This window comes from Podarcis muralis, chromosome 2 (genome assembly GCF_964188315.1).
Source record: "Podarcis muralis chromosome 2, rPodMur119.hap1.1, whole genome shotgun sequence".
Classification (NCBI taxonomy): domain Eukaryota; kingdom Metazoa; phylum Chordata; class Lepidosauria; order Squamata; family Lacertidae; genus Podarcis; species Podarcis muralis.
The window spans coordinates 73,586,258-73,606,056 of record NC_135656.1 but is presented as its reverse complement, the minus strand read 5'-3'; the positions used below and the strand labels follow the sequence as shown (position 1 = coordinate 73,606,056).

The window sequence follows — 19,799 nt, the reverse complement described above, 5'->3', positions numbered from 1 at the left end:
CTCTACGAAGATACAGTTCTCCTTTCTCTTCCTCCACCTGTAGAAGAGAAGGACATTAAATTTCACATCCCCCTGCAGTTCTTGAAGGCCTCTACGAACTTTGCAAGAAAAGCCACCAGTTTTGTTGGCAAGTATTCTCCTAACCCATGGGACTCTAACTAAAATACTATTGGGAATGACATCATGGTACTCTCCCTATATCTAAACCCATATATCTTGTTAAAAGTAACTCAGAAAACTGAGAATAATGCAGAACACAATACAAATAGCTTAGGACTAGATTGGTCCAGAGGACCTGTTAAGTTCTGATTTTCTAAGCCTAGTGATTATATCAGCTTTCTTTATAAAGCTTAGCAGTCAAGAGTCCATAAAGTGGGAGGTAAAAATTTACTCAAAACATGGGGGCAGAAGTATTCTTTTTGTCTGTGTTTGCAGCATAGTTAATACATAATATTTTAATCTTGTTTTTAAGTTGTATTCATTCAACTTGTTTTTATTCTTGCTTTTTAGCCGCCCTGAACCCGGCCTTGGGCTGGGGAGGGCGGGGTATAAATAAAATTATTATTATTATTATTATTATTATTATTATTATTATTAAGCTTACATATAAATAAGATGTCACTTAAATATGAACATTTCAAGGGGATTTTTGCTGTCACCCCAATCTATTAGTTTTTGACTTCATGGTTGAGAACATGTTGGATATACAGTACAGACTTTAAGTGAAAAACTGCATGTTGCTTTTACTTTCCTCTCCTGCCCTGCCCCACTTCCTAATGTTTCTTTTATTTTCATTCATCCCAGCAAGGGATTTCTTTGTTGCTCTAGAGAAACTGCTTTCACCACCACCACCACCACCACTCATTTATTTCCTCTTCTCCAGAAGCATGTCCCTTATCCCAAACCTACCAGTTTCAGCCTTCAGGAATGCCCTCTACTTCCACAAAATTTTAATGTACAGGGGTTGGCTCTTGGTGGATGGATACAGTCAGAGGTGGACAGAATCAAACACCAGCTCTGATTAATGCAGAGCCAAGCAGGGGCTTGTGTGACAAAAAGAGTGCATTCACTACAGGTGAAAAAAGTCTAGTGGTTCAAACCCATTCACCAAGTGCAACAGGTGAATTAGAGTCTCACTCTTTTATTAGTCGTATCTCTCTCTCTCAATGCATTTCTGTGTTGCAGAGACTATTGTATTACAGGTGCTTACTGTCATTTACTAAACCCTGTCTGTCTAAGCCAGGAAGCTAGTGACCTACCTTGTTCTCCTTAGCAGCCTTGAGGGCCTTCCCTGCCCATTTCAAGGTATATGAAATTCCTTTAATGTTTGCAGAGGTCACAAGTGCCTTTTCCTGACTGCACATGTAAGCCAATGCCATGCGCTCTAGTTCTTCCTGATAGCTGCTCAGCTTGTCGTCTTTGGCATGCTCCATTTCAGCAGCTTCTCCCCGCATCTTCAACCCTCCTTGACAACCATCCTGAATGGTTCTGAAGTTCTCACTTTCCATTCGGTCCATATCTTGCGGCAGAGCTTTACAAGTAAACTCTGGCTCATTCTTATTGGCCAGCTGCCCCTTGGAGAGAACTTGGCTTTTCAGCGTGCCATGTGTCGTTTTGTGACCTTCAGAATCATCATTGCAGATTGTACTCTTACTATCTAGCAGCACTTTCTGAGCTCGTCTTTCCATAGACCCTGTATTCAGTTTTTCCCAAGAGTCTCCCTGCCCCCTTTTCACCAGAACTGTTTGATCAGCTTCCACATCGCTGACAACATCTGGCAAGACCTTTGGTGAGAATCCCAATAAAGCCTTTGTGACTTTTTCTTCCAATTCGAGGCAACGTTCCAGGTCCGCTGCTGCCATTGAGGCTTCCTGCCGCTTGCTTGCAGGCTTCCTGTGCCATTGCATCAGCTCCTTTACTTTCTTACAGGCTTGGCTGAGAGCATCATTGCTCTGAAAGTTCTCTGGCTCTAGCCGCAGGTATGCCTTCTTCAGCTCCCGGCTTGCTTTTTCTTTCTTCTCAGCTGAATGACAGAGCTCCCGCTTCAAGCTGGCTAGACGAATTTGGAGCTTGGTGCGGCGCTTTACCCGACAGGCGCATTGGCTCTTCAGCATCTGCACCTCTTGTTCAAGTGTCTCGAGAGGCAAGGTGTCATTCTCCTGCATAGCACACCTGAGCTGAGAGGCTTGGCGGCAGGTCTTCAACACCTGTTCCAGTGCTTCACCTTCCAGAACAGGCTTCCCGGAAATGACCAGTTTCTCATAGGCCTCCAGTTCTGTAGAACTGGATACATTCTCCTCCCCCACTATGTTGCAGAAAGACTCAAGAAACTGTTCTGTCTCAGGGCAATCAAAGAGCCAGTCAAAGTCTTTCTCCTGAAGACCATCTGCCTTGGGATAAACAAATTTCAGGGTCTCCACAAACTCACTTCCTCTGTCAACTGTATCCAGGAGGAAAACTCTGGAGCGTCTCCGTGAGAGCATGTTCTGGTTCTTCGAACCCTGGAGGGAGCAGATGCAACTTGCTTATTAAAATGCAGGGAGGTCTCCCTTGTGCCCACCTATGCTATCATTGCACAAGTAAGACGTTTAATAGAGGTGTGCACCAACTATAAGATTTTGACTTGTATCTTCAGCTTTGGGAAGCAGCCCAGTCTTTTTTGGAGTCACTCCATCTTTCCAGCTTGACTCATTTTGGGGGGAATCAAATTCATTCTACTAAAAACAAAGCTCTGCTTTCCCTACATTCATGTATCTAAACATGGCTATAATTTTTTCTCATTTCACAGAATTTGATGAAATTTGCAGATATAGGAGCCCTGCTAGGGTTGATTAAGTCTGCCAAATTGTATGCAGATACATTCCGGGGTGGGGTGGGGGTGTACAAAGGGCCTGTTACCCAGCAAAGAACCCATGCAAGTAGACAGGCTTCTCTTCCCAACTCACAGAGAGATCGTTGGGGGATACAGAATCTTTTCCCTGGGAAAGAATGCAGCTCTCATTTTGAAAAGCAGCATGGGGGGCACTCAATTCTACAAAGGAACTTGGGACTTTAAGGAGTCTCCAGTCAGTCTGATTCAAGCATGTGAAAACCTTACCCAAATCACCCCTATTTGCCTCATTAATTTGGGAAGTACACAGAGCTGATGCACACCCCCAGTATCGGTTATCTGAATTCCACACCTTGAGAATTTTAGTGTTAACTTTCTCCATGCATTTGGGTGTTAAAATAGCTTTTATCTTGAAAGCATGCAAATAAGAATTGGTTAAATCTTATAATATAAAGGAGGATCAAGCAGGATTGCTCATGGTCAGGGAAAAGTTTCAGGGCCATACATAAATACTTGTTCTGCTCTTTGGATACTATCCCTCAGCTTCTTCACACACAGACCACAACCACCCTGGAGCAATCCTGTGAGCCAAGTGATTCACTTTGCATTTTTATTTGCATCAACATCATTGCAGGATGTTGGACTAAATGACTCTCGGGTCCTTTCCAACTCAGCAATTCTGTGATCAAAACCCCACTGGTGCAGTAGCAAAACAACAATGCATGTAGTCTTTTTTTAGCCACTCTTTGTAACTTACCTCTGTAACCCTGGGAGCAAACTGTAGCCTGGAGTTCTCTTATACCTATTTCTGCAGAAACCAGCAGGGGGAACTTTTCACAGCACAAAGATCAAGTATTAGCGGCTGCTAATTGTCCTGATTGCAAACTGCTGTGTTAAAGCTATATCGGAAGCCAATTGACAAATTGGTACGATTAGTTTCTATCCATTATTGTACTCCTATATCCTGTAGCTGCCTTTTGTATTGATCATCACTGCCATCCTGTCTGTACAATTTCTGCTCACAGGTGGCAGTGCAATGAAAGCCAATCAGCTCTAGTATGCTCAGTACTTTCCCAGCGCTGTAGCCCTACTGATACATAATAGGGGAGCTCATCCCATTGCATTCCAAAAAGACATTCTTGAGATTCTTCTCCTTGCATGCATCTAGCCATCTGATGGCAAACATTGGGACACTTCAGCCATTATTTGCATCAGGTGGTTTTATCCATAATTGAATGCACACTTACCCGAAAGGAAATTTAGTGAAGCTTCCAAGTACACATACATACATTGACACAGAGGTAGTATGACAATAATCTAAACTGGGGAAAGTTCAAACACAAATGTTCTTTTCTCATTCAGTGTGGTTCTAACATTGAGTGACAACTTGCAAACAGGAAACCATCTTCAAAGATACGACAACAGGGACAGTTTTCATATAATGCCAAACACAATATTTTTCACTCATAAAGCTTTGAGTGACTAAGGCTCACTGTCCTAACCTCCATTACCTGGGAGTAAGCCCCATGGAATTCAACAGGGCTTACTTCTGAGTAGGCATGGTTAAGATTGTGTCATAAATTAGGCAACACTAAGTGATCTAGACCAGATGTGAGAAATCATTGGCCATGCTTGCTGGGGCTGATGGGAGCTGTAGTTCAGCATCATCTGAACAGCCAAAGGTTGTTGAGTTCAACAAAGGTTGTTGAGTTCAACAAAGAAGGTCAGGGCCCTGCATCCTTAATGGATATGCAGAAGAGAGCATTTGAAAGAGTTACCTGCTGAAAAAGAAGACTGGGCCCCTTTAATAGTTAAGTAGAAGGAGGACTTTCAGCTTGTGTTGCTTATATTATGTGCTGCAGCCGCTAACATCTCTCTTCTACATAGCTGTTAAAGGTTTGGGAGCTTTGTCTTTTTCAACTGGCCACCCTAGGATTTGGACACTTACTGCACTTCATGTCCTGAAATTCTCTTTTCTACACTATGAAAGGTTTATGAACCCAGTCTTCCTTTTTCCTCATGCCACTAGGCATGTGTAAATCAAACCTAAGTAGGTGGTGTTTCAAACCTAAAGAAGCAGCCATATTCAGGGCAGCTATCATCTCCTCCCAAGAAATAAGAACCACACCTTCAAAATGACTGCATTTAAACATGCCACTGGGTAGTACATAGGCGCCGACTCCATGGGGCCTGAGGGGGCCCGAGCCCCCTCAAAAATTTTATTGGGGGGGCTCTGCCCCCCCAATAATTTAAGAAAATTATTGGGCGCGCGCAGCGGAAACGTCCTCCGCCGGTGACGTCGCCCGGGCCTTGTGGAAAAGGCGCTGCAGGAGTCGCCGCCGCTGCGGCGGGGCCGCTGCAGAAGGGTGAGTGGCGAGGGCAGGACGGGGCCGCACGCTCCTTTCCTCGGCTGCCCTCGTCGCGTGCCTTGGCTCCCGCGGCCGGCGAGGGGAGCCCGGGCCGCGCGCGGCTGCTGCCGCCGCCGCCTCTCCTGGGGGCGCCGCCTCCCCGGGCGGGAACGCTGCGGGTGCGCAAGGGAGGAGGGCGGCCCCCGGGGGCTGGGAGAGCCGGGCTGCCGTGGCCGAGAGGGCTGCTCTGCCGGGCGCCGCTGACATTGGAACTTAGAAAACTTCCCGGGGCAGGACCCCGGTATGGGCCCCCCCAATATTTTTTATAAGTCGGTGCCCCTGAGTCTTCAGCAAGCCCATCCTGTCTGCTTGTGCAGTGGAACTTGTCCCCTTCTCCCTCCCCCCTTGCACACACTCCATGCCCCTTCCAATTCTGTTTCATGGGGCTGGGAAACCCCTAGAATAGATTTAAGGGATGTGTGGCAGGGAGGAGAAAAAATTCAACTGCACAAGTAGAATTCCTTAAGCTGACAGAATGTTCACACAGTGTTACTTTGGATTCTATCCTTTCCACTAGTCTAAAAAATAAATAAATCTCTTGTCCAATTTCTCATCTAGCTGCAATTTGCAGACTACTGGAGTATGCTGTGTACTCCTGGTATCTCAGTTTTCCCTCTTGCAATTCTTTTCACCTCTTCAACTGTACCTACCAAAATCACTGACCACCTCCTCCCTACCAAATTCAAAGGTCTCTATTTATTCCTCACTCCCCTTGACCTCTATTCTCCCTTTCAAATTGAACACTCTCTCTTGTTTGGCTCCCCTTTTGCCCTAAGTTTCCATGATTCTGCCCTCCATGAATTCTTTTCCTACATGCCTAATTGCTCTTTCAGCATTTTCATACAAGAAAGCTCTTCTCCTACTTTCCTTCTGTGTTGTGTTTCCTATTCTTGCCTTTCTGCTGTTCTTCCTCTACACACATTGTAGAGTGGCTTTAAGTACCACCTGTATGCTGCTAATGCCCAGTTCGCCCTCGCTATCCTAAAATTTCCCCCTTCCCCCCTGATGTCACGTGTACAAGTACTTCACTGGTTATTTCTTTTTGGTAGTTCCATTGTTGTCTCAAACTCATTACATCCAAGACCAAACTTCTCATTGTTTGTCCCAACCCCCTCACACTATCAGTATTCATTGATAACACCACCATCTACCCTGTTGAAAAGGTACAACATCCTCTCCCTCTTTCCCTTGGTCCTTTTCTTTCTGACATCTTGGCAAAAGCTGATTCAGGCCCTGGTCACCTTGCATCTTAATCACTGTAATCTTTTCTCAGCATCGTTGCCTCATTTTTGTTCCCCTCACCTCAGTCCAGCACTTGGTTGTCAAAAAGCTTTCAACTCTCTTATAATGCTGGCCATATGACACACTTCCTTAAGTTCCTAGACTTCTTACCTATTCAGTTATCCACATGGTCCCTTACCCCTCATTCATATATCCTGATTCATTCCTGCCTGTAATCTTCACTTGTCCCTCTCTGCCACCCTCTGCTTCCCAAAGGTCTTTTGCTCTTTGCAGCCTCCCAGAATGTCCCCAAGATGCCATCCTATCTTCAAACCCCTCCTACCTTTCCATGAAGCCTTTAGCAGAACCCCGCTAGTCCTCATGCTCCCCATTATAACTAAGCTTAAATACATGTCGCTGAAGTAATATCATATTCCTGCCCCTTTTACCCCTTCCTTTGTTGTCTTCCTTGTGTCAGTTTGTAGACAGTAAGCCCCTTGGGGGCAGGGACCTGTCCTTTCTTTGTTTGTAAAGTGCTGTGTGCATGGATAGCGTTATATAAACAATGGCAATATCAGAGAAAGGGCACTCAACTTTATGAATGGTGGTGCTCTTTTGAAGACCATATTCTAATCTTGATTTATTTCATGCCTCAGTACTGAACTCCAGGATAGTTAGAAATGCCCTCCAGCAGATGTGACCTTATACTGAATTACTGATCCACTTCTTCCCCCCCGTGTTTCCAACTAGGTGCGAGCGATGCAGCGTCCTCCACTTGGAGTGAAGATGGTGATTGAAGCTGTCTGCATTATGAAGGGTATCAAGCCCAAGAAAGTGGCAGGAGAAAAACTAGGTTCCAAGTTAGATGACTATTGGGAACCTGGCAAAGTCCTTCTTCAGGACCCAGGGAAATTTCTTGAAAGCTTGTTTAAATATGATAAGGTAAGTACCATAGTAGTCAGTCAGCCAGTCATTCTCTCTCTTCTATGCTCCTCCCATCCAACTGACCAGAATAAAACGGCCTTGGCTTCTCCTGTGCTTTTAGCAACAGCTTGATCTGGAAGCAACAGCAGGTGAAGCACTTCCTGGCATGGGAATAAACTTTTCGTCTGCTAAAGTCTACAGAGGGAGTTGTTATTAAAAGCTCAGGAGCAAGGGCTAGTAAAAAAGAAAAAGGGCAAGCCTAAGTACTAGTGTTGGGGACGTGGGTGGCGCTGTGGGTAAAACCTCAGCGCCTAGGACTTGCTGATCGCATGGTTGGCGGTTCGAATCCCCGCGGCGGGGTGCGCTCCCGTCGTTCGGTCCCAGCGCCTGCCAACCTAGCAGTTCGAAAGCACCCCCGGGTGCAAGTAGATAAATAGGGACCGCTTACCAGCGGGAAGGTAAACGGCGTTCCGTGTGCTGCGCTGGCTCGCCAGATGTAGCTTGTCACGCTGGCCACGTGACCCGGAAGTGTCTGCGGACAGCGCTGGCTCCCGGCCTCTAGAGTGAGATGAGCACACAACCCTAGAGTCTGTCAAGACTGGCCCATACGGGCAGGGGTACCTTTACCTTTAAGTACTAGTGTAGTTGGCATAATTGTGGGACTTACGCTTGCCATCTAGTCAATCAAATGCTTTTCTCTCATAGCTTTTAGGTTCATGCTAGTAAAGCTCAATTTAATTAGTTAATGGGCGTATATTTCAGAGAAATAATACATCCAATATGCTACATCTCTGGGTAGGGATTTCTAGGATGCCCCTTTTTCCTCCCCTCACAACCTCACCTAATCTGATGTATTTGGCAGGGAGGGAGGGGAGGAGGCATCTACCATTTCCCTGCTTTATTTTCTTTTGGCTCAAGCCTAGATATGAGCTCCAGGGTCTCACATTTCAGAGAAGCAGCCATCCTTGCAAATCCTCAGATTCTTCTCTGGACTGGATTAAAATCCAAGGGAGACAAGAACTCCTGGTTTAATATCCTCCCGCCCATGCCACAAATCCCAAAAACACAGCCAGGAGAAGTTCGGCAAGGGCTTTTCCTGGCAAGGAAGCATTTCGTGACTGTGAAATCTTTCAAAGCAGTCATCTCCTTTGATGCCCATCAGGGCTGCTTTGAAAAGATGCACCTGAAAAATGATTTTGTGTAGGGGCAAGCTCCAGTCGTCTCCTGCCCCCAAGATTAATTTTCACAGGTACAGCTCCTGTTGGAGACCAACCACCCCACATTTCTTAGGAGGTGCAGCCCCTTTATAGTACCTTATTCCATTAAACGTAGCAATTAAACTACAATTCAGTTAAACAGAGGGGTTGAAAGAAGCCACACCCAGTGAAACTGCTGGTGGGAATAAACACCTTATATCTGCAGAGAATCCTTCAGGCTAAAGGCTTTTACAAGGTGAAGCCTGCTTGCCCCAGATGCTTCCCTTAGCCAGGGGAGAGCTCTCTTAGCCACACAAAGCTGACATTTGCCAGGGATCTGGGAGGTGTGCAAGCAATCCCTGGCTGTGAAATGGGGAAAGAGGTTCAAGTTCATTCCACTTCCCAATTTTGGGAGGAAATGGCTCAATTTATTCCCTGGTTAAGGTTGCGTAAAACATGGACCATGCATCTATCTGTAGTCACAAGCTGGCTATGAAGCAAATGTCAGTGATGATGTTCCCAATTAAGGGATGTGATGCGAGGAATACTCAGCTGTCCTTTTGACTCTGATTAGTCACTGGACACTCCTTGGCCTACTCACCTTTTGATTCTTGGCCTGAACCAGCAGATGAAAATAAATGGTTTCCTTTCCTTCCACTTTTCGGGGAGGTAATGACAGCCTGTATTGCCCACAAACCAAACACATTTCCTTGCAGTAATAGAAGCCATCTTGAAGGAATGAACAAGCAATGCTTAAGCTTGGCTTGAAGCTAGAAACAGAGAAGGGAGTGCACAATTGGGAGTTTATGCTTTTCCTGCCACACTGATGAATTTTTGCCATGGGATTTGGTTCTGCCTCCCCTGATGTCTCAGACCTTGATGCTCCCAGCACTCATAATCTCTTCTTTAACCCTTTCAGGATAACATTGCAGATTCAGTAATTAAGTTGATCCAGCCATATATCGACAGCGAAGAATTTCAGCCAGCAGCCATAGCCAAAGTGTCCAAAGCCTGCACATCTATCTGCCAGTGGGTCAGGGCCATGCATAAGTATCACTTCGTGGCAAAAGCTGTGGAGCCAAAACGAGTAAGAACTACAGCAGGGCTTCTTCAAAGTTATTGCATGTACACCTAAAACTGAATGGAGCCTCTGCCCGCACCCATTGCTGCTAACCACAATTATTTTCCTTGGAATTATGGCAGAACTTGACGTTCACAAAAATTTCTCTCTCTCCACAGCAAGCCTTGAGGGAGGCTGAAGAAGACCTCCAGGCCACACAGAAGATTCTGGATGAGGCCAAGGAGCGTCTTCGAGAGGTGGAAGATGGCATTGCCAACCTGCAGGCCAAATACCAAGGTACTCTGGCCACAAAAGAGGAACTCGAGATGAAGTGTGATCAGTGTGAGCAGAGACTGGGTCGGGCTGACAAGGTAAGGGCCATGGCCACACCTGTGGAGTCTCCTCCCCCATTCCCTTCACTTGTTGGAAGACAGGAGCAGAGGCTGAAGGAAAGAACTGGGGGCGAAGAAACAGCTTTCTTTTGTTTCACATCAGCAGAGCTGTTAAAGAGACAGACACAATCTCCAAGTTGCAATCCAGAAACTCGGGGGGGGGGGGGAGGGAATACTAGTAAAACCACCAATTTCTTCTGACAATTATGCCCGCCCAAGTAAGTTTACCAAATCCTCTTCGATAGTAATTTTGTGGCCTTAATCACAGCAGGGAGTCAAACCTGCTTTTTCATTTCCCATATATCAGTAGTTGGGCTTAGGTGGGCAGTCCCAGTCACTGTTTTCCTGCGGCATTTTCTGCTAGGGTTTGATGGAGCTTCTTTGAGAAAGAAACTAATGTCAGTCTTTCTTTTCTCCAGTTGATTAATGGCCTGGCTGATGAAAGGATACGCTGGCAGGAAACAGTCCAGAACCTGGATTATATGATTAACAACATTGCAGGGGATGTGTTGGCTTCAGCTGGCTTTATAGCATACATGGGCCCTTTTACAGTGAGTAGGAAAAATATTTTATTTTCCAGAATACCTGAGCAGTGTCTTGATTTAGTTCTGGTACAGAATAAGTTCCCCAAGAGAAAATATGTTTCTGGGTCAAATTCCTGCTGCATCCCACATTGTAGCTAAACCATAGTGGCATAGTGCTGAATTGTCAAACATCTAAGTGTTGAAACTGGGATAGTTGCAGTCAAAATCTATCAGTGCATATTCTTGTTAATTAGTAAGTCCGGGGGCCAATGGCCACAGAGCTATTAATTACTAAATGGGCAGTCTTAGACCATAGGAATGTAACTGGTGGAGAGAGAGCTCTGTGTGATGTCATTTCCCCTGTTTCCAGTGGCAGGAAGAAATGAGACATGCGTTGCTCTCTCTCTCTTTGTCCTTTTGCACCATGCTTTTGATGGAGATAGTTGTCTGTCTCTGTTCTCTCCATGTGCAGACATAGTTGAATCTTATAATTTAACTATGAATTTTGTAACCTAGAAGTATTTTTACCTGCATTGTTTTTGCTGGTGTTTGTTGAAGATGAGTGCAAGACTTTAAGTAAGCGCTATTTTTAACTTACTTTACAGTTTTTGTTTTGATTATTTTTCCAAGTGTGGTAACTATAAAGGGGGAAGCGAGCATGCTTCAAAACTGGATTCAATTAGGTTTTGCAGCCTTTGCTTAGCTTTTATTTTTTCTGCCAAGGGATGGTAATCTGAAACTCTGACCAGCTAGCTTTCTAAGTGCAAACACTAAGCTGATTATTCTAAACATTTAAATCCCAAACACATGGGGAGACTGGAAGGATAACTGTAATGAATACATCCTCTCCTACTTACTAAATCTGTCCCACAAGAGAAACAGCCAGCGCAATTGATAGTTAACAAGTATAAAGTGATGCATATTGGGTTTTTAAAAACTTAAGTTCACCTATGTGTTAGTGGGGACTGAATTGGCGGTCACTGTCCAGGAAATAATACTTTGTCAAGGTAGATAGATTAACGAAAATGCCAACCCAAGTGTGCAGTAGCTGTATAAAAAGAGGAATTACATATTTGGGCTCATTTAGGGAAGGGAGTGAAAATAAAATTTCCAATATCATAATGCCCTTATAAAAATTGATGTGCAGCCACACATGGACTGTTATGTACAGTTCTCATTGCTTCATCTCAAGAAGGCTATTGTAGACCTGGAAAAGGTGCAGAAAAGGGAAACCAAAATTAGGACGGGGCTGGAACAGTTTAGTTTAGAAAAAACATACAAGTAAGGAGCAGGACATGATAGAAGTATAGAAAATTATCCAGGGTGTAGATGAAAGTGGATAGAGAGAATTCTTTCTCCTTCCCTCTTAATACTTGAAGCCAGTCATCCAATGAAGCTGTATGTTGGACAATTTAGGAAAGACCAAAAGAAGTCCTCTTTCACCACCATGTGATGCAGTAAAGGCCACCAACTTGGGTGGTTTTGAAAGAGATGTTGATAAATCCATGAAGGAGAAAGCAGTCAGTGGCTACTAGTCACGATGGCTGTGTACAGAAGTGGTTTGCACAGTGGGCTGCACTGCAGAACCGCCCTCCCGACACCAGCATTGCTGCCACTTAACAGGACAGTGCAGGGGCAGGATAGTAGCAGGGCTGGGGCTTCACAGGCTCCCCAGCAGGAGCACCGGAGTAGCCCCAACCTCACCATTGCCTTGTCCCATCACCACACTGTAAACAGCAGCAACACCGGCGTTGGGAGGATGGCATCACCCCACTGCACCAACCAGTGATGAACTGCTAAATACCAGTTGCCTGGGAGCACAAGTGGGGGGAGTGCTGTTGTGCTCATGTCCCGTGAGCTTCCCATAGGTATGTTGTTGGCTACTGTGTGAACAAGATGCTAGACAACCCATTGGAACAGCTAAGCATGTGGGCCTCAATGCTCTTTTTCAGCATGTTGGCCTAATTTAGCTAACTGTAATACTGATTTAATATCAGTGATGCTTAGTTTTCCTTTGCAGGGTCATTACCGCAATTCACTTTATGATGAATGGATAAGTAAGCTTGAGACGTATAATGTTCCACACACAAAAGAACCAAACCTGATAGGCACACTTGGAGACCCAGTGAAAATCCGATCGTGGCAGGTAATTTTAACAGTATACACTGACTGAATTGTTTTGAAATGTGTTCCCATGCTTTGAATAACTTTAACTTGTGGGGCTGAATCCTAGCTATGTGGACATGGCTTTGGTTTCCTGGGCCCTAATTCCATTGTAGACAAAAATCAAGAAGAAGTGAATCACAGAATAACTATACAATGGGTTGGACTGCACACCTCACCTTGTCCTCTTCTCTGCTATCAGAAGTTTAAATTATGGAAAATTTGCTTGATTGACATATTTTGCACAGGTTACATAAATTCATTTTCCTTGCTGCAGAACATATGTTACTGCCAGTGCAGTTTTGTTTAGGGGCAGAGTACGCAGAATTTGTGTTTACTGTTAAAATGATGTGTTCTTATGCAGATTGCAGGTCTACCCAATGATACCTTGTCTGTGGAGAATGGAATGATAACCCAGTTCTCTCAGCGCTGGACTCTCTTCATAGACCCCCAGGGACAAGCCAACAAATGGATAAAAAACTTGGTAAGGGCTTCTGCTTCTGCAAAGTCATTAATCCACTTCAGCGGTACCAGGGGATTTGGTACCCCATCCTATCTCTGAGATTGAAGTTATGTTCCTATAAAGGCATGTTGTTTACACCTCACTGTTAAAATTCCCAGTTTGCAAACTATAAATGCAAATGTAAAAAAAATACACACCCTTGTTATCTGAATCTTCTGATTATCTTATTATTATTATTATTATTATTAATATTAAAAATTCTGCTCTTTCCTTCATGAAATGATGGAAATATGGTTTAAGAATTTTAAAGCAGAAAACCAAACTTCATGGGATTGACGGTTCAGCTGCCAATTCTGAGTATTGATTTTGCAATGTGAAAAGCCATGATCAAAAAGCAAAAGCAGAACGGGGCATTGAACTGTTATCATGAAGAAATATGAGCAGTGAAAGTGGTTATCACGTTCCTTTTGGTTGCTTTCACACATTGGAGAGCTGAGTCGCAGGTCTGGGTGTTCGCTGTGTTCAATTTATTAACAAAGTGGATGCTTATGCTCAGATTTCTCCACCCCCACCCCATGTTTCTTTTAATCAGTTTTCCATTTGTTGTTCCACATTCACACAAGCAGGCCCCCACATATCACCTGTACTGAGTTTCTCTGCACCTTCTCTGTTTCTCAGGAGAGAGATAGTGGGTTAGATACATCTAAGCTCAGTGATCGGGACTTCCTGCGCAGCTTGGAGAATGCCATTCGTTTTGGAAAGCCGTTCCTGCTGGAGAATGTTGGTGAAGAACTGGATCCGGCCCTTGAACCTGTCCTGCTAAAACAGGTGCCCCTGATTTTTCAGTGCCTGTTTGATAAAGTATTAGCAGGCACTGGCAACTTTTCTGCTGTCAGCACTGAGCGAAGGGGCTACTCTAATGTTGGAATGCCTTTCATCTTTAAGAACTGCTATCTTCTGTGTGAATTGGGGTTACAAAGGTGCAGATTTGTAGTTGAGAAGCTTTGGGCGGTGGGAGAAGGCTTACTTCTTCCCCTGACAGCTGGTGTTGCCTCTATTAGCTGCTGTTCCCCTGTTATCATCCATAAAATGAAGGAAAGAAAAATGCTTGTTAATATGTGTTGATATGCTGGACCAACTGGGACTAGGAAGCAGCTTTGATGCCGAGACACGCAAATCTGTCTTCTGGTTGTGGACTGATACTAGCCCAGAAATTCTGCAAAAATCCATTCTGGACTCACCATTACCATCTACTTTAGCCTATCCCAAGCCACACTATCCGTACACTCTCAACAACATGAATTTGTTGGATGGAGTTGGCTATGCACGTTGTGGTACTATCTGTTACAGAATTGTGTCTCTTCTGTTTGCATAGATGTTTGTTGTTGCTGCTGCTTATTTTTACTTGTTTCCCTGATATACAGACCTATAAGCAGCAAGGTAGCACAGTGTTGAAGCTGGGAGACACAATCATTCCATACCATGAGGACTTCAAGATGTACATCACCACCAACCTACCTAATCCCCACTACACACCAGAGCTGTCCACCAAGCTTACGCTGATTAACTTCACCCTATCCCCCAGGTAACACCAGCTCTACTTTTCATTGCTGATGCCAGCAAGTGTTCTGATACTCTTCTTGGGCTTAAAAATCCTCCACTTTAATCATGTCAGCTGCTATTCCCCACCTGTAGTTCTGAGTTAGAGGTTGCATCCCATCAATCTTGATAGATGGAACTATGAATTTGAGCCCTGCTGGGCATGCAGTTTGCGGCTGGGGAAAGTCTGAAACCAAGCTCTAATAGAACATGAAGATTCCATATGACCCTTTGTTGTTCAAATTGTAATATGTGTGGTTACTTTCTTTTTACAGTGGCTTAGAGGATCAGCTGTTAGGCCAAGTGGTAGCTGAAGAGCGGCCTGACTTGGAAGAGGCCAAGAACCAATTGATTGTCAGTAATGCCAAGATGCGACAGGAGCTGAAGGAGATAGAAGATCAGATCCTGTACCGCTTGAGTTCTTCTGAGGGGAACCCTGTTGATGATCTGGAGCTTATCAAAGTGTTGGAGGCATCCAAGCTAAAAGCAGGGGAGATTCAGGTTGGTGACTGATCTGCACTTCCACTGCAGGCTGTCAGCTGTTTGCTTTGACTTAATATGGAATGGTGCATTTTGTCTCGGTCTTGAATCTCCTGCAGGCCAAAGTGAAGGTAGCTGAACAGACAGAGAAGGATATTGACATCACCCGGCTGGAGTATGTGCCTGTGGCTGTCCGCACCCAGATCCTCTTCTTCTGTGTCTCAGACTTGGCCAATGTCGATCCCATGTACCAGTATTCATTGGAATGGTTCCTCAACATATTTCTGACAGGAATTGCAAACGCTGAGAGAGCAGGTACCTCTGATAATGTGCTGTGTGTGAAGAGAATCCCATCCCAAACCCCTCAGTGTCTCACTTAGAACTATAGAATTGTAGAGTTGGAAGGGACCATACTCTGATCAACACTAAAAGGACAATTTCATAGTTCAAATGTTCAGAATTGCATAGTAAAGTTGTTAGCCATAGGATAGTAACCTCAGCAAAGTAAATATGTAATATATTGGTGATCCCAAATGCTATATCCCATTATGTTTGTTACAAGCCATCCCAAAATGAATTGGTGGTCTTGCAGTTCTTCTGGAAGATGTTCAGACTTTTGAAGGATTGGAGATTTGTTCATCCTTGCACTTCAATATCCAGTAGAGCTCAGTGCTGGAATAAAATTGGCACACAAACCTTTTAAGAGTACACCTACTCATTGTGGATCATAATCAGCCCCTACTAGCTTATTGCCAGAGTTGCAGAATCTCAATGAACTTCAGCTTGATCCCAAATTATTTCTGTACAGGGTTCAGGAAAAAAATTCACTTTGCTGAATCTATAAAGAGGGTCATCATTTCAGATCATGCTGGTGGCAACATTCAGCCATATATGCTGTAGAACTAGTATGTAATCCAGAGATGCGGGTCTTCCTGATGCCCTCTGCCCTTCCCTCACCATATCTAAATTGTTCTACTGTCAAGCTCTGTATGAGAGAATTCTTTTAAATTCACCAGCTTTTAACTTGGTATCCTTATCAGTGCAAAGCACTTGGCTTTTAAATGGCCTTCAGCCATCCTAGCAGTTTTTATTTCTCCAGGCAGTGTTCAGTATGCCAGCACCAGACAGGAGGCATGAGAAGTTTTTCTGGCTCACTAGTGCAGGCCTAAGTCCTCTTGAATAATGAAAACAGTGCTAAAGCGTATGGCAATATTGTGGGTCATTTCCTCCTACTTGCTGTCTGCATTGTTATTTTGTGATTTCTTCTTTTCAGACACCCTAAAGAAGCGAATAGCAAATATCAATAAGTACCTCACCTTCAGCCTCTACAGCAATGTGTGTCGGAGCCTCTTTGAGAAGCACAAGCTCATGTTTGCGTTTCTCGTCTGCATCCGGATCATGATGAACGAAGGCAAAATAGACATGGTCAGTGAAACTACGTCCTCAGACCCTTTTAAGCAAGTATCTGTGCGATCATGAACTGCTATGAGACTGCTTTTCAAAGCATGTAACTACGCACTGTACAACAAACATGTCTTAAAAGCATAGCCCAATGATATAATGCAGCATCACCTATTAAAATAGTTTGAAGGCACTCTGTGTTTCACTGGTGGCACAGAATGTTCAAATATAGGCATCTGGGAAACCTGATTATGCCAGGTGTGTGTGTGTGTGTGTGTGTGTGTGTGTGTGTGTGTGTGTGTGTGAGAGAGAGAGAGAGAGAGAGAGAGAGAGAGAGAGAGAGAGAGATGCATGTATGACAACCACCTGCTAACTTGATCCTAACTCTTTCTGTGAATGGAACAGAATTCAGGGAATGAGGCATTCCCACCTTCCCTTTCCCTCTGCAGCTCCATGAACTCCCTGAAAATCTGTTATAGGGGTGAGGTGACTGGGTGACCCTTGGGAAGGGATATGGGAGGCTGTTTCAGACGGAAAGGAGAAATGACAAGCACCCACTTCCCTTTACCTGAGCAGAGGAGCATCTGTTTGCTGCAGAAAACATCCATGTAATGTTTGTGTTCCCCATAGCAGTTGCAACTTGTAGAGCTACTGCTACAGTGTGCTTCCAGACATATATACCTGGGGCAAATCCATACCATACACTAAAGCACATCCAACACACATTTAAAGCACATGACCTCCCCCCCCCCAAAAAAAAAAGAATACTGGGAACTGTAGAACTCCAAATCCCAGCATCCTTAACAAACTAAAGTAGTGTCACTGAACGTTACGTTTCTGGGAAGGTGGAGCAGTATTACATACCTTTGTTCTTAAACTTGTGACCAGTGCAGAACTGTCCTCACAAACATACCTTATGGAAGTGATGGTTGCCCCGACAATTTATCATGCTGACTGGTCCCTCGTCAAGAGTCTGTAAACATTTTGACAAGCCTGCCATCTGTGGGCCAGAGAGGTGAACACCTCCATACATTGGCACTTCTGGCCATGGTTCATGGAAGGAAAATTCACAGGCAGAATGTCTAATTCTTCCTATCTATTATTTGTGATTTTTTTACATTCAGGATGAATGGCGATACCTAATTTCAGGTGGCGCAGTTAAGACCATGCGGGATAATCCAGCTCCTGCATGGTTATACGAAAGAGCATGGAATGATATCTTGGCCTTGACCAACCTACACAATTTTTCCAGCTTTGCAGATGATTTTGTGGCAAATCTGAATGGTTTCCGAGAAATTTTTGACAGCGCAGAACCTCACAGGTGACGTTTCCCCTTCAGTTCCCAGTAGGGTTGTAGGTCCTGTACTGCTTTTTTGTTTGGCTCTGCCCTCCCTTCCCCATCCCTCACCCCCACTGCTTGCCAGTGGTAATTCTGCCCAGAAAATGGCTAGAGATATGTTACTGACCTTGCCAGCCCCTTAAAAACATCAGAAGAGCCCTGCTGGCTCAGGCCAAAGGCCCAGCTAGTCCAGCATCCTGTTCTCACAGTGGCCAACCAGATGCTGTGGAAACTCCTGAGCAGGACTGGAGTGTAACAGCGTTCTGCTTACCTATGATTCCTAGAATCTGGTGTATGGAGGCATATTGCCTCCAGCAGTGGAGCTAGAGCACAGCCATCAAGTGATCTGTCACAAAGATTGATCCCATTATAGTTACCACACGAAATCCACTCTGAGAAGCCTGTCGTCTTGCCCTATGCCTGTTACATTTTCAGTGTGAAATGTGAAAACCTGACACAGCCCTTTCCTCTCTTGCAGGGAGCATCTGCCTGGCCTGTGGGACGCCAAGTTAGATGCCTTCCAGAAGTTGCTGGTCCTCCGTTGCCTGCGAGGGGACAAAGTCACCAATGCAATGCAGGACTTTGTGGCTGCCAACTTGGGGCAGGCCTTCATTGAGCCTCAGGTAGCTACCAGCAGTTGAGCGTGGGTGGTAGGAGGGGTGAGCAGATAGATGTTTGGCAAAACCATCACCTCATAGTGTCTCATCCTGCCGCCTTCTTTCTCAAGTCTAGCCATGGCCTTATTCCCAAAGCGTAAGACGGGGAAACGCTGTGCACTGACTCTGAGCAAATATATTCTCCATTGTCCATACCAGTGCTTAATAGAAAAATTCCGCCTTTATTCCCATTTCAGACTGCAAACCTCTCTGTGGTGTTTAAGGAATCTGCCGCTACTACCCCTCTTATCTTCGTCCTCTCTCCCGGCACAGACCCAGCTGCTGATCTCTATAAATTTGCTGAAGAAATGAAGTTTTCTAAGAAACTGTCTGCAATTTCTCTTGGACAGGGACAAGTAAGTTCCCAGTGCTAAAGTGCTGCACATCCCTTAAAACATGGCTGATCCTCATTAATTGCTCTGTAGCTCTTTTCCAAAGAACTTTGTGAAGTAGATTCCTGCCATTACTATCTTTGAGTGGATAACGAAGTATAAGAGCAGTGGATGTGTTCAAGTCCACCACTGAGTTTTCATGTCTAAGTGCAGTGTTTCACCCGGGGGGAGCTGAATTCAGGTCTTCCAGCACCCACTACAAAATACTGAAAACCTGTTTCACACACTTTCCTGCTTTCAGGAATTCTGGGTAACAACACTTGTGGACTCTGATCCACAAAAGCTGGTTGACATAATAAATTTGTTAGTGTCGTGAAACTCTTAATCATGTTTGCTGTGCTGCAGTATTCCTTCTTACATCTTGTATGGGTGTCTCCTGCAGGCAGACATGGACTTTGAGAGCCTACAACGCTCTAAGTGACCTTCACGCCCTTAAGTCAGGGGTGGGGAACTGAATCCAACTGGCAGACCAAATCCTTATATCCCCCACCTCACCTGTCAATCACCTGGTGCCACATTGTCAGGTGACCTTTTTCGTGTAGCACTGCACACAAAAGGCCCAATGGGCATCAGGGTTTCAGTGCACAGTGTTATGCAAGCCCTGACAATCAGCTGATTGGTGGTGCCTACCAACTCCCTTTTAGTCCATCCACCTGACTTTCTTAGTTTTTTCAGCTTTCTTAGTTTTTCTGCCTTCCCTAATTCCCTGCGGACATAGTACAGCCACCCTGACTGACCTGTGGCTAACTGT

The 19,799-nt window shown here is 44.8% G+C and overlaps 2 protein-coding genes across 3 annotated transcripts in view; one reads left to right on the top strand and one right to left on the bottom strand.

Moving 5' to 3' along the window:
• Positions 1-19,799, top strand: part of DNAH1 (dynein axonemal heavy chain 1) — a 115,364-nt gene that overhangs the window by 88,706 nt on the left and 6,859 nt on the right. For both annotated transcript variants that reach the window (XM_028718743.2, XM_028718744.2), the window contains exons 56-69: positions 7,210-7,401; positions 9,499-9,666; positions 9,819-10,010; positions 10,451-10,582; positions 12,576-12,701; positions 13,083-13,202; positions 13,860-14,009; positions 14,606-14,766; positions 15,056-15,281; positions 15,380-15,575; positions 16,534-16,685; positions 17,786-17,982; positions 18,479-18,623; positions 18,854-19,012. In XM_028718743.2, the coding sequence (XP_028574576.2) occupies positions 7,210-7,401; positions 9,499-9,666; positions 9,819-10,010; positions 10,451-10,582; positions 12,576-12,701; positions 13,083-13,202; positions 13,860-14,009; positions 14,606-14,766; positions 15,056-15,281; positions 15,380-15,575; positions 16,534-16,685; positions 17,786-17,982; positions 18,479-18,623; positions 18,854-19,012 (2,316 nt within the window). The remainder of the gene's footprint in view (positions 1-7,209; positions 7,402-9,498; positions 9,667-9,818; positions 10,011-10,450; positions 10,583-12,575; positions 12,702-13,082; positions 13,203-13,859; positions 14,010-14,605; positions 14,767-15,055; positions 15,282-15,379; positions 15,576-16,533; positions 16,686-17,785; positions 17,983-18,478; positions 18,624-18,853; positions 19,013-19,799) is intronic.
• On the bottom strand, positions 1,099-2,743 carry LOC114591572 (HAUS augmin-like complex subunit 3). The gene has a single exon (XM_077924782.1). It carries the CDS (start codon positions 2,481-2,483, stop codon positions 1,248-1,250), a length of 1,236 nt encoding a protein of 411 aa, XP_077780908.1. The 5' UTR covers positions 2,484-2,743; the 3' UTR covers positions 1,099-1,247.

What these genes read in the sequence shown, in the direction of transcription:
- LOC114591572 (XM_077924782.1), bottom strand. Translation starts at nt 2,483, where the DNA reads ATGCTCTCACGGAGACGCTCCAGAGTTTTCCTCCTGGATACAGTTGAC.